This window comes from Excalfactoria chinensis, chromosome 2 (genome assembly GCF_039878825.1).
Source record: "Excalfactoria chinensis isolate bCotChi1 chromosome 2, bCotChi1.hap2, whole genome shotgun sequence".
Classification (NCBI taxonomy): domain Eukaryota; kingdom Metazoa; phylum Chordata; class Aves; order Galliformes; family Phasianidae; genus Excalfactoria; species Excalfactoria chinensis.
Window position 1 is genome coordinate 45416997 of NC_092826.1, and position 13369 is coordinate 45430365.

The window sequence follows — 13369 nt, forward strand, 5'->3', positions numbered from 1 at the left end:
CACTCATGGCAATATATCCAGTAGGGCATGTTACGTATGTTTAGGTTTGAAAAACTGGTCTGGTACGTTCTCTCTAGGATGTTTACTGGGGAACTGTATAAAGTAGAATTTTCAAGAACAGATAGGTAGGAAAACAGAAGAACACCCACTAATCAGGAAAGAACTATCAGTCATATTCACAGATGCTATCATTTGAAAATACTTAAAAAATCATATAACAGTCAGCCTGTAAATAAAACAAGTATCTTTGTGAACAAAGGAACCAGTGAAGCGTAACCGGGTTTTTATCTCTGCTTATCTACTTTGGGCTCTGGATGGAAGTAAGGAAAGTACAAAAAAGTAATCTGAGAAGCACAGAATACCGCAAAGAGAAGAAAAAACATTTTCCTCTTACCTGGATACGGCACTCTCCCCTTTGTTACCAGCTCCGTCAGTAAAATTCCAAACGACCACACATCTGACTTGATTGTAAACCGACCATACAACGCTGCTTCTGGAGCGGTCCATTTAATTGGAAATTTAGCTCCTGCAAACATTAAAAAGACAGATATCTGACTTCCCCTTTCTTCACGCATCATTTGCTTACGCTTTAAAATATTTTAAATACAAGAGTACTGCTCTCAAGTATTTTTTACAGTTTGCTTTGCTGGCCAAATTCAAGGCAGTTAAGTAAAGGGTAGTTAAGCACTGGAATAGGCTTCCCAGGGAGGTGGTTGAGTTACCACCCCTGGATGTGTTTAAGAGCCATTTGGATGTGGTGCTCAGGGATATGATTTAGCAGAGGGTTGTTAGTTAGTGTGCTATGGTTTGGCTGCGGTTGGACTTGATGATCTTTGAGGTCTTTTCCAACCTGAGTAATTCTACGATTTCAAATGGGAAATCAAACTGGAGCAGTCTATAATTTTTGGAAGCAGGTAAGACCTCTGAGATTCATAAATACGCTTCAAGATGTTGGGTAATTTACAGAAAGCAATAAAGATCTGTTCTGGAACTGCAGTTCTCTTAAACAATAGTAGGTTTTATCTGAAAAACATCATTTAAAACGTTTTTCGATATACCTGACAAATTACTTAAAACAATAAAAATTCACAAAAACTTGCACTTAGGCAGAATGACATCCAGAAATAGCTGCAAAAGGACACATGATCTTTATTCATACAGACAGAATATAATGACCTTCTGCTAAATGTAATAGTTCTAAATAATCTGAAGGTAACTGGACTTACTTACTGAGTAAATAAATCAGACTTACCTTGCCTCGCAGTGTACTCATTGTCCTCTATTAACCTTGCTAGACCAAAGTCTGCTATTTTACACACAAGATTGTCTCCTACAAGAATGTTGGCTGCCCGGAGATCCCTGTGGATGTAGTTCATTCTTTCAATGTAAGCCATGCCATCAGCAATCTTAAAAATAAAGTTTTATTAAAGTTACTTCTCATGACTGCGTAACATTTATCCCAAGCATTAAGCTATATCGTTTTATTTAGTTCCATTCTCACTGTGTAAGTACAGGAAGTAGAGCATAGCAAGAACTTGCTGCACTGGTAAGCACCTGCCTGTATCTCTGTTATCTAATTTCTAACTTTGATGATTTCTTTTCAGTGAATTGTAAAGTTACAAGAGAAAATCTAAGAAAGAACAGCATACAATAGCCAGAGTGTTCAATATTTACACTCAGTTGATATCTGATATAGCTTTAAGTCTCCTCTCTAAGTACAAAACACAGTTTTCTTGTCTTATATGAAGTACCTGAGCAGCCATGTCCACCAGCTGTGGGAGTTTTAAGAACTTCCCTTCTCCTTCTTTCAGGAAGTCTAGTAAGCTGCCTGTAAAAGACAACACAATTCAGTGAAGAACTACAGAAAAGCACATGTTAGCCTGACCTGAAAACACAAACACGAGGCTTTTTTCTCCCCTAGGCATTATAGTTAATGCATTCAGCGCCTAGTACCTGAGTTTGAAAAGACTTCATTTCCCAGAACACAACTCAATGAGTATATCTCTAGTAGACTATGCCCTGGTACTCACTGCAAGTTTTAGCTAAGCATTTTGATATTCATTTTAGTAATACAGATTAGTGAACACTACTAAAGAAAACTCCCATTTGAGGACTATATGCCTGAGGATTTTTGCTTGATATTCCTGGTATCCTAGTTGAATTTTTTTTCTCCCCCACAGCAATTAAACAAACAACAGAAAAAAAACCCGAACACACGCTCTTAGTTAAATTCCAATTTAGTTAAATTCCAGTTCCAGCTCCAATTATATACTAGAGAAATGATTCTTAAACTGTTGCTATTATTTTGATGCTTCTTCTTCCTTATAGGAGAAAACAAAAGTACTTTCCATTCTTTACAATAAGCAACCTTCTCCCATTTTCTATAATAGAACGGCATCCAGAAAATTACATTAGTTAGATTAGAAATGAATTCCAAGGACTTGTGCTTGTTTCAAGACAACAGTTTTCACAAGTATGGTAAAATCTCATCTCTGACAACAGAAGCTTTCAACAGTATTTCAAATGTATGGTTTAAAGAAACACGCAACTACTTCACCATTGCTTTCGTTCTGTTTCTTGTAACGACCCTAGACAGCAATTGCTTATCTTAGCTGTCTTGCCAAAACCTGATTTCTGAATGATGTAAACTGATTTTTCACGGCTGCTTAAGATCCAACAAAGAGACTGGCTACTCTAATTTAGGAATAACAACACAGAAGTAACCTTTAAGATTTTCTATTCTCTATCTGTTTTAAAGCTTAAAAAGCATTAAAAAAAAATAATCCATTCAAACACAGAAAAAAAAATAGCCCAAGCAAGATACCTGTGGTGGAATAATGAATGCAAGTAGTTACTCCCTTGGGTTTGGCATTATTCCTATTTCCTACCAGGATAGCACGATTTCTCTGAGGTAAAGTGAAACTGGTATTTTTCACAAACTGGAAGAAATGATTTGAGAATCTGCTTCTTCTTACTTCTAATATGCTTATAGTGTTTATTTCCACACTCAGCCTGAATCTCTAAGTCTCCACATCAGGAGCAGGGGGAAGGAAAAAGGAGCAAGGGAAGAAGGGTGAAGGACTGAAATCAAGGAGATATAAAGGCTAGATTCTGCTATTTTAAAAAGCCAACCTTAAATATATATATATTATTATAGAAAAGAAAAACAAAATTCATAAACAAAATTAAACAAAAAAACACATAAACCAACTGATTCCGTGGTCATTCATGAGCACAACCTATCTACAAGGCAAGCGTATTAGTATAAGCGGTACTCCCAGCTACCACACCCAATTTAAATGTACCAGGCACTACTCACTAAAAATAAAGGGAAAAAAAATATCAACCATGTACTTGGAAGATGAGCAAGGGTGACACAGATGTGCAGAAAAATCATGTCTCCACCCCATGATCTAAATCAGAACTGCTTCAAGTAGGTCAACCGTTGCTCATTTTAATTTAATCAGAATTATCATTTATACTTCAGCTTCTTTAAACCTAACATTAATTAAACATATCATTTGTTGCTGCGATCTTAAATAATCTTTTAAATGTACCGTCTTTGGATCACTCTGTCTGTCACACACCTTTTGTCATGAATTCAGTGACTATGTAGATTGGTTCCTCAGAAACAACGGCATACAGTGGAACAAGCTTGTCATGTCGTAATTTCTTCATGATCTGAGCCTCCTGAAGGAAAGCTTCGGGCATCATTGTACCAGGTTTAAGTGTCTTGATTGCTACTTTTGTGGTTCCATTCCAGGTTCCTAGAGTAGCAAATAAAATATTACTCTCCACTACAAAATTAGGGATTTTCTGCTAGAAGTTTTGTTTTTTCTTCTGTTTTGTTAGGTAACAGAATAATCAAAATCATTAACTACATCAAACATTATTCTTAACTTTTTGTGTCTAAATTTAACTGCCATCTTTTTTCTTCGGTTATTTATGAGATCGTATTTAAAGATTCCCAAAATGACTTACTTAAAATACTACTAAAACATTCACAGAGATAACTGAAAGGTATCATGTTAAGCTCTTACCCATCCATACTTCACCAAAACATCCTTGGCCCAACTTAACTTCCAGCCTCAAAGACTCTCTAGGAATTTCCCAGGCATCTTTTGCTAGTCCCTGTGTTTGTGGTTTCACCGTGGGACACACAGTTGTTAGCTTATGACACAGTCCATCAGCATGCTCTGGAAAATGGAAAAAATAAGCTTCAGAGATAAACAGTTGTAATGCTACAGCAAATGTAACATCCTCGTGTTGATAAAAGAACTATTACATTTACTGTTAATTTGAAAAACGGGCTACACGTGAAGTTTTTCTTCCTCATCGTATGCACGAATTTAGGCTTACCTCTGTAGTGCTTCACCAGCTTCTGTAGAGATTCAAATTGTGCTCTGGTTGTGATATAGTATCCACCATTGTCAAGTTTTCTGATTTTGTAGTGTTTCACATTATCACCTCTGACCTCATCCCAGTCACGTATGGAAAGGGAGTAAGCACCTACAAAACAAGTCATATATGCTGCTTCACCAAAAATTTAAAAGCACAGAATCTTAGACCCATAGAATAGGCCGGGTTGGAAGGCACCTCAAAGCCCACCCAGTTGCACCCTGTGCCATGGGCAGGGCTGCCCCCCAGCAGCTCAGCTGCCCAGGGCCCCATCCAACCTGGCCTTGAGCACCTCTGGGGATGGGGCACCACAGCTTCTATGGGCAGCTGTGACATCGCCTCACTTCCACAAAGCACAAGCAACACATCTTCCCCAGCGTTGTTATATAATTATATGTGTGTACATGTGTATATATAATATAACAGATATAAATATGGCCATCCTGCTCACCTTTGCAGGGGTGGGAGAAGAAGAAGAAGAGACAGACAGTGATACACATACCTTTAGTGGTTTCGCTCTCTCTTACTAAGAAAATACCACGCTGGTTCCCAGGATTTAAAAGTAGTCTTTCTGCATCCTTCCTGCCCATCTTACCAAAATACCACCTAGAAGTCAAAGGAAATATATCTAAATAAAATCTGCCTGTACTTCAACAGTCATAAGGTCTGGAAATCTCAAGCACTGACCAGACTACCAATAATACAAAGCAGTTACAGATCAACAGAAGTAATGACATCCATATAATCAGAAGATTAAGATGACCTATTTCTATGTGACTAATTTCAGTTGTTAGAAAAATACCTAAGAGGCTTCTGTCTGCAAATATTTTGTATGGTTCAACAATAGGCATCAACAACATTAATCACTAGCAGGAATACTGTCCTTATAGTAAAGAAGTTCATAGGTCAAACTAAATCAGATGACAGTGAAATTGTTGGTAGTATTCTCAAAACACTGCAGCAACCCCATATGTTTTCTTTAAGAAATTTCAACCATATGTTAAAGAACAGCTTTTAACACAGAGGAGGTGTGCAGCAATATCATGGGATTACAGGTTCATTCAGACTGGAAGAGTCTCTGGGGGCTCTCTGGTCCAGCCTCTCACTGCAGGCAGGGCAGCTGTGAGATCAGACCTCGATGTTGGGAGTTGTCCAGTCCCTTGAAAACCCTAAAAGACGGATACTACACAGTGTCCAGGCCCTGTGACTCAGCTAGGCTGCCCATCCTCAGGGTGAAAGGCTTTATCTTACTTTCAGTTGGAACCTCCCCGTTGTAACTTCAGTTGCGCCTCATCCTTCAGTAGAGGGAGCACTTTTTTCTGACACTGATGTAGAAACACTCCTGTGATAGTGAATTTACTTTCCTCCATCTTTGTTGTGTCCTTCTAATACTGACAAATACACAGCTGTTTTAACACACCTGCTGTTTCTCTTGCCTAAGTTCTTTCAGAAAAGGAATTTCTACACCCCAAAGAGCTGACCAACAGGCAGTATAGATCATTTGAATGTCTAGACTTCGCAATAAAACATTTCCTAAATATATTTTGATTACATGTCTTGGAAGTCATAGAATGGTGTAAAGTGTAAATTTCCAACATTTTTATTTGGGACTGTTGTAGCATCAAGCAGATCCGGCATTATAAGTGTTGGAAGTTGACAAAAATGTAGGTAAGAAGGGATCATCTTGCTGACATGCAATCAGAATGACCTATGTGATCACTTAGGGATTTAAAACGTATCTTTACATTTTACTGTGTTTTCAATTTGACTGCTGAAGTTGACCTGCAAATTTAGAATTGATCAAGAGACTATACATACACCTGAGACAACCTGGACGTAACATATAGTCTTACTGAAGCAAACCTGAACCCCATTAATTACTTCACATGAAAATGCTTCTTCCCAGCGCTATGTAAATTTACAAGTTATACTCTAAATTTAGTGTTATTTTATGAAATAATAGTGGGATTAACTTGTTTGTTTATTTGCTTTTAATGTTTATAGTATAGCAGCATTCAAAAGCCACAAGGATAATATGGATCCTATCTCACGCAGCTTGCAATACCAAAGTATTCAGGCTTAGGAAAGACCACTTAAAGAAAATCCTTCAATTATAAAAGCAGATGAAATTTAAGGGCCTGCACTGTTTAAAATAACAGCAAGCCTTTTTTAAATAGCAAAGGCCCAGGTGAGAGCAGGAGCAACATGCCATGTTCTCTGCTTGAAATTCAGGAAACATCCTGGAAATTGGGCAGTTTTCCCAGAAGTGAAGTAGGAAATACAGAAGAGCCCAGGTAACGTATCAGGGAATTGCTTATTGGAAGAACTATGCCTGTGTATCACATTACGCTGCTAGTACAATAAACACAGACCCTTGAAACGTGTATCACTTGAAAGTTATACCCCAACTCACTATTCCTAAAATAACTTCAATTCTATAAGCTCTTGGGGGTCTTTGTAAATAAATGCAGGATTTACTGGTACCCAAAGTAATGCAGTTTTCCCATTTTAAAGTTGTTCTTGATGTCCCTAACCATTTTGTCAATAGGAAGCTGTTCTAGATTAATAGATTAACAATAGCTGTCAATACAAATGTTTTTGTTTTTTAAATAACGTGACACTGGACATTACCAGAGAAACAGCCAATTTTGAGTTAGGTTTTTACAAACAAAAATACAGATAAAGGCCTAGAGCCGAGGATGTGCAAACTCTTAATTAAAGACCATGAATTTTTGCTCTTTATGAAATACAGAGCATATCTTCCAGATCTCATCTTCATTACTGCACTGTTCCATCCTTTCTCCCTTAGCTACACATAGCAAGCAAGCATAAAGCATTTGCAGAAGCATCCACCTCACATCTACTAACAATCATACCTTTGACAACACCCACATAGAATTCCTATCCTTTAATTAGCGGTATAATTCTACTTCACCCTAAAATGCTACGTGCAGTAACTGAAGTGAACGTTATTACAGGGCACTAAATGCAGAATGGATAATAAGAACAGATTGACAGGATGCAATGTCTTACTCTTCCGCTTGAATGGAGTCTGCAGGAGCAACATAATTGCTTGGGATGTAGCCTGTTTTTCCTGTAGCAATGGATCTTGCTTCCCACCAGTCACCTTCCCTGCAATGTAAGATCAATTACCTCTTCCACACATGAACAATACATCAGTCCCAAACTGCTGAAGCATCTTCACATAATATTGCATTCTAATCGAGAAGGCAACAACTATAATTTGCACTGCAGCTGAATATATTTCTTCTTTTCACTGTAAACAATGTGAGAGCTTTGCCTTTTTGAGGAAATTTTAAAGGGTTTTTTTGTTGCTTAAAGTAAGGAATTTATATATGCAAAATGCAAACTTGCAACAAAACATTTTACAGTGGAGATGTATGACAGACTTCCCAGTTCTCTAGTCTTAATCTGCCTCAGTCCTATCATTTTGCCTGCATGATGACAGTAAGCAACACACAAAGCTAATAAAGTGAGCTAATAAAATTAGAGACCTGGATGAGGGAAAACTGCTCTATGTATTAGAGTATTTACATCAGCTTTTAGCTGTGCTAAGAAGTCTTCAAGGTGAAAAAATACTTTCCCCTTTTCTAGGCTTCTATAAATCAGGGCACAAGATCAGAATAGTGCTGCAACTAAACCAGAAAATCAAATATGCATCCCTGATGGATGTGGAAACCTGTAACACCCAGAGCATGATAGACTGTGCTTTTCCTCCTCTGCTGTGCTTCACTGTAGAAGGGAATGAATGGATGCAGCTTTGGGATTCCCCAGACACTACATCTTGACATCTGCCCCCAAACATGACCTCAGCCCAAAAGCATCATCTAACCAGTATCACTATTTCAGCCCCCATCTGTGTCGAGTCTCTCATTCAAGAAAAAAAATTCCAACCACTCTTTACTGAAACATGACACTTAGATTTCAAGGAGTGCTGAGGATCTATTTATTCCCAACAACACCCCAGAGAAGCTTGTGAACAAGAACACTTACGTGTTGTTTATTATCTGGAACCGTTCACCTTTCTTAAATGAAAGGTCATCTGTAGTTCTAGCTTCATAATCATATAAGGCCACAAATACAGTAACACCACCTTGAAAAAGAAAATAAAAACAAAAAGATACAGCATTAACACTGCAGAACTTGATTTAAGTACTGCCCTTTGAAAACAACTCATCAATTTTAACTCAGAAACAACTGAAGGCTTCAGGTTCCATCTCATTTTGGCAGCTGTGATCAATAATCAGTTCATTCTTTAAAATTAAGGAAAGCCTATAAGCAAATAGTGCCAAGAAGTATATTATTTCCACAGCAAAGAAAGTAGATATATAATTAGAAGTACGTTAACAATTAGAGCACTTACAGAGAGACATTTGCAAAACGCATCAACATTAGAGGAAAAAAAAAGTTAGCTTCTTCTTAAGAAATTCAATGAAGAAATCCCTAAAAGCCTGTTTTTGCTGAGGAAGAGGTCGGTGCATTCTTCCATAGAACAATGACTAAGTTCTGTAGGTTGTCCTGAAAGCAATGCCCCCTATTTATTCTCATGGAAATGACAGAAGATACAAAGAGCACAATAAGACTATTGGATTGACCAAATTCTCAGCTACAAAACACTATTTTCAACAGTTGCCACCATTATCTATGCGTTCATGCCAGTGAAGAACAAAAGCCTGCATGTCGTTCTCACAAAAATCTGCATGGCCATCCAGAACATGGCTTGACTTTCACATTGCTGTCATCACTGCTGAAATGCACCACCCACATCTTCACTGTGCTCACATCCACTGGTTGGTCTCCATAAATGCTCAACAAGTGTTGACAAATGTCAGCGGGTACCATTTTTTTCGCATGGAGGAATTCAATCCCACACCTTTGTTTTATACACACTTCCATGTCAGACACCATTCTGTCAGACTGCCCCTCTGCTGCCATCTGTCACACAGCAACAACATGTAATGGAATATTGGTGGGAAGGTTCAACCCCTACTGCCATACCACCAACATCAGCCTTTTGTGGGCCAACATCATAAAATAGGAGGCATTACTTTCAGAGCAGCTCATGTATTTCACAAGTCAAGCAGCTACAATCCACCAGTCCTAAGGAATTTGCTTTTCTTATCCCACTTCTGGCTCAGGGCACTGAGTGTGACCCACAGACAAGCCACAAGTGTGTACAAGCAGGCAGGCTCCTTCACTTACTGTAGAAACACATTTTCTATGCTTGAAAGAACTGATTGCTTTAAAAACCTGGGCTAAAAGAAGCAAAAGAAAAATGCCGTTTTACAGTGTAGTGGGCATTTAAAAAGCTTAATGATAATCCAAGTAATAAAATAATTAAAGTGTAACTTTAAATTTCTAACATGCATATGTATGTACCAGGACACACAGATAAGACCACCTCTAGGAACATGCTGTGTCTAACCTTAGGTGATGCAACTGACGCGAGGGTGATCAGAAAGGAGGAATACAGTACACAGTAGTATTGTCTATTATTGTACTATGGATGCTTTAACTTAAATATTTTTGTTTGATATAGAGATTCCTGTGCTTACACTGTATCAGTAGGCCATAAATGGAAATGAATCTACAGTTCCTCTAGGAAAACCACAACAAAAAATATATGAGATGATTGAGTAAGTGAAGGTTTATACTGAAGTATGATTTACAAACTGAAGATTAGTTAGAACATCCTAGAAGTTAACAGTACCTGAACTAAGATAAAAATCAAGAGTTCATGCAACTATTGCCCACATTATTATACTACTGTGTTATTTTGGCCATAAACTGTTGCAGAGAGAAAGAAAATTGTGGCAATATGTATCATTTTCACACAATCAGAAACTGAACGTTAAAGAAATAAACCATGGCCTGAGAATTGCTCTGTAGATCAGTACTCTCAAGTCACAACATTACAAATGTTTGTAAATCTTTATCAGACTGCTGGGAGGCTCCAAAATCTTCCAAACAAACTACACAATATCTGGAAAGATACTAATATAGAAACAAGAGAAATATCCATTTCTCCTGAAAGTGTAACACTAATTAGAATAATGAAACAAAGCGTTCAGATGTAAGTCATGAAATAAGAAAACCATCATTAATTATCAGCATTTGTGCATTCCTTACTATTTGTCAAGAAACAATTGATAAAACTCGCATACAATCCTTCCCAAGTTTTGATTTCAATACTTCGGGTACCGTACAAACCATTCTCACACAGAAGTGTTATTTATTCTGTAGTGCAGAACAGTAAAATGCTTCAGGTGAACAGCACCAGCACAGGATATTTTCAACAAGGAGACACAACTCAAATGAATTTTGAAGTAGCTTGTCGATGTTTTCTTTGTGAATCACCAACTCACTTGTTCCAGCTTTGTGAATCACCAACTCAAGCTACCTGGGGTCAAAACACTTCTCCTTCAAGGGGATCCTCTCATTAGAGCAGAGTTTTCTCTCTCTAATCAAGGACTGGCTTTGGAGAGAACTTTCCTTTGCTGTTCAGTAGGAGAACTAGAGGGCAGGAGTGTAAACACAGCTTCAAAGTCAATTTTCTGTTCTCAGTTTCACTGCTATCCTGTGAATTTGTAACGTCTGGTGTCAATAGAATGGATAGTACAGGAGCAGAGTGGATTTAACTCAGATTTCTTTTCCAGTTCTGTTCCAGAGGATTACAGATGGTCCAACTCTTTTTCAGCCTCACTACATCTATGATAACAACAGTATCATCATTTTGTAAGACATCACTGACGGACTGGGTAAGTGCTATGGACACTTATGACATGTTTGACATGTTTTCTCTCACAAAACAAAGGGCCTCAGATCCTGACTTGGTGTTTATTTGTGACAAACACTGAAAGCTTACAGCCGGATGAAGTTTCCCATTTAATCCATTCAAAAAAATGTGCAATTCTCATTGATCTAAAAATGAGAAGTGGATTTATTGAACAACTGCTGGTGCATTTTTGTTTAAAGAGAAAAGCGTGTGTGTTTGAGGATGAACAGCTTCCTGGTTTTACAGAGCAAGGAGGAATAGTTATATAAGCAGTATCTTTTTACCTGACCATAAAATGATGGGGGCAAGTCAGCCTGCTCAAATCCACACCTATGAGGTTCAAGACCTATCTTTTCATGAGAAATCTCTCCTATTGAATCTGAGCCAAGACACAACATGCTTAATGACTAGGATCAACAGCGACAGGCAAGAGATCAGCCCTCCTGATCTTGGCAGAAAAGGATTTACAGTAGCTGAGGGGGTAGCATTCCTGGTGTCTGCTAATACCCAGGAGGGCTTGCACATACTGCATGAGATTCCCACGTGAACAAAGAACCCAATCTAATGAGAGGCAATACACAGAGCTTTCTTAAAAGAGATGAAGATTTCTGTAAGCACACAAAACTTTACTTGGTAGAGCTAATGAATAAAAAGAAAGGTTCCCATCACTTCACTTTTACGTGTGTTCATCCAACACTGGGTTTCAGATGGGGTTAAAAAATCTGAGATGGGATGGTTATTCATTTTCACTATTTGTTTTTTAGTGAATTTCCAAAAAGGAACATGAGGTAATCAGCACCTGACAGTTCATATTTGCTTTTCTGAATTTCTTAATGTCAAAGCCACAGCAGATTTTTATAGACCTCTAATTTATTGTGCTTAAAAGCTTTCAGATTCCACTGTAGTGAAGTAAACATTTAAGCAGTGTAATTGTGCTAACACTAGAATTTTGTGGGAAAACTAGAAGACTGATACAGAATTATTTGCCACATTTTGTGAAGTGCCCATACAAGGCTTCTGTTTTTTTCTTCTGAACCTTCCAAATAAAAGAAAATCAGTTTCCTCTCAAAAAGATCCAGCAAAACTAAGTGAACTACTACTGGGATCAGCCATGTGCACAAGAACAATGTTTTTTTATGTTTTAGGGTTTTTATAGAAAGGCACATTTGTGACATCAAATATGTATATTGCTTTAAAATGCCGCACCTTCAGAGACTATACATCAGCCAAGACAGTCTCTGCATCTGGTAAATTCTACTTTTTTTCAGCTTAGCCTTTAATATGACCATCAACAGAGAGAATTCTGCTCTTTTATTTAACACATCTTGTTTGTCTATCAAATTACACAGCACATAACTGATAACCTGATTATCTTTGTAATTGAACAGATTCCACACTGCCTTAATGCAAATAACTCGCAGTTATTAAAAAAAAACAACGAAAAAACCTTGAAAATCAGTTTAAATCACAGTATGAGTTTCCTAAATTTGAGATGCTTTTCATTTTGCCTCTTTCTCCAAATGTGTACAGCCATTACTCCATGCACATTCATTTGAGAACAAAGAATGTCTAATAATTTTATCACCTATTCCCATTATCTCCTCTAACACATCAAACACCTCTGTGTTACGGTCCTAAAAAACACAAAAGCCAAAAAACTCAGCCCCCAGTCTCCATTCACTAGTAGGTATGGGCTGAATTATTCTCTCAGTAGAAAAGATAATGAAAAGCAAAAGGCAATTTATTTTAAATTCCCACTTCTGTGTGGCAAGGGGTAGTAGCATTCTTTTCATCCTCTTATTTTTAAATATGACTGTGAAGCTTACAAACGAATAATAGTACGAGAAGAATTGTATGTAATACTCACCTGTTAAAGTACTAGGATATGGACTTGGCACAGCTGAAAATGAAGACGATGCTCCTCCAAAGGGTGTCATTCCTGAGGGCCCTCCAAAAGGAGTCATGGAATGACTGTTAAAATTAACTGCTGATCCCTTTATTGCCGGTGACTGTGTTGCTTGGCTGGAGTCTGACCCGTAATGGCTGACGTGGGAACTGATAGGTTCTGGAGTGTTATCAGTCCTGTATTTCATGGCTGGACCTTTATCTTCTTTGCTTTTAATGCACCCCATGGTTGCTTCTGTGAAAATGAGAGGAAAAAATGAGTTCATCTGG

General features: G+C 37.8%; 1 protein-coding gene across 1 annotated transcript in view; it reads right to left on the bottom strand.

Moving 5' to 3' along the window:
- YES1 (YES proto-oncogene 1, Src family tyrosine kinase) overlaps positions 1-13369 on the bottom strand; it is a 47445-nt gene that overhangs the window by 943 nt on the left and 33133 nt on the right. The window contains exons 2-11 of the mRNA XM_072327594.1: positions 13062-13334; positions 8413-8512; positions 7432-7530; positions 4901-5004; positions 4360-4509; positions 4041-4196; positions 3588-3767; positions 1752-1828; positions 1253-1406; positions 395-526 (exon numbers count right to left, since the gene is read on the bottom strand). Coding sequence (XP_072183695.1) covers positions 395-526; positions 1253-1406; positions 1752-1828; positions 3588-3767; positions 4041-4196; positions 4360-4509; positions 4901-5004; positions 7432-7530; positions 8413-8512; positions 13062-13326 — 1417 coding nt within the window. The 5' untranslated portion in view covers positions 13327-13334. The remainder of the gene's footprint in view (positions 1-394; positions 527-1252; positions 1407-1751; positions 1829-3587; positions 3768-4040; positions 4197-4359; positions 4510-4900; positions 5005-7431; positions 7531-8412; positions 8513-13061; positions 13335-13369) is intronic.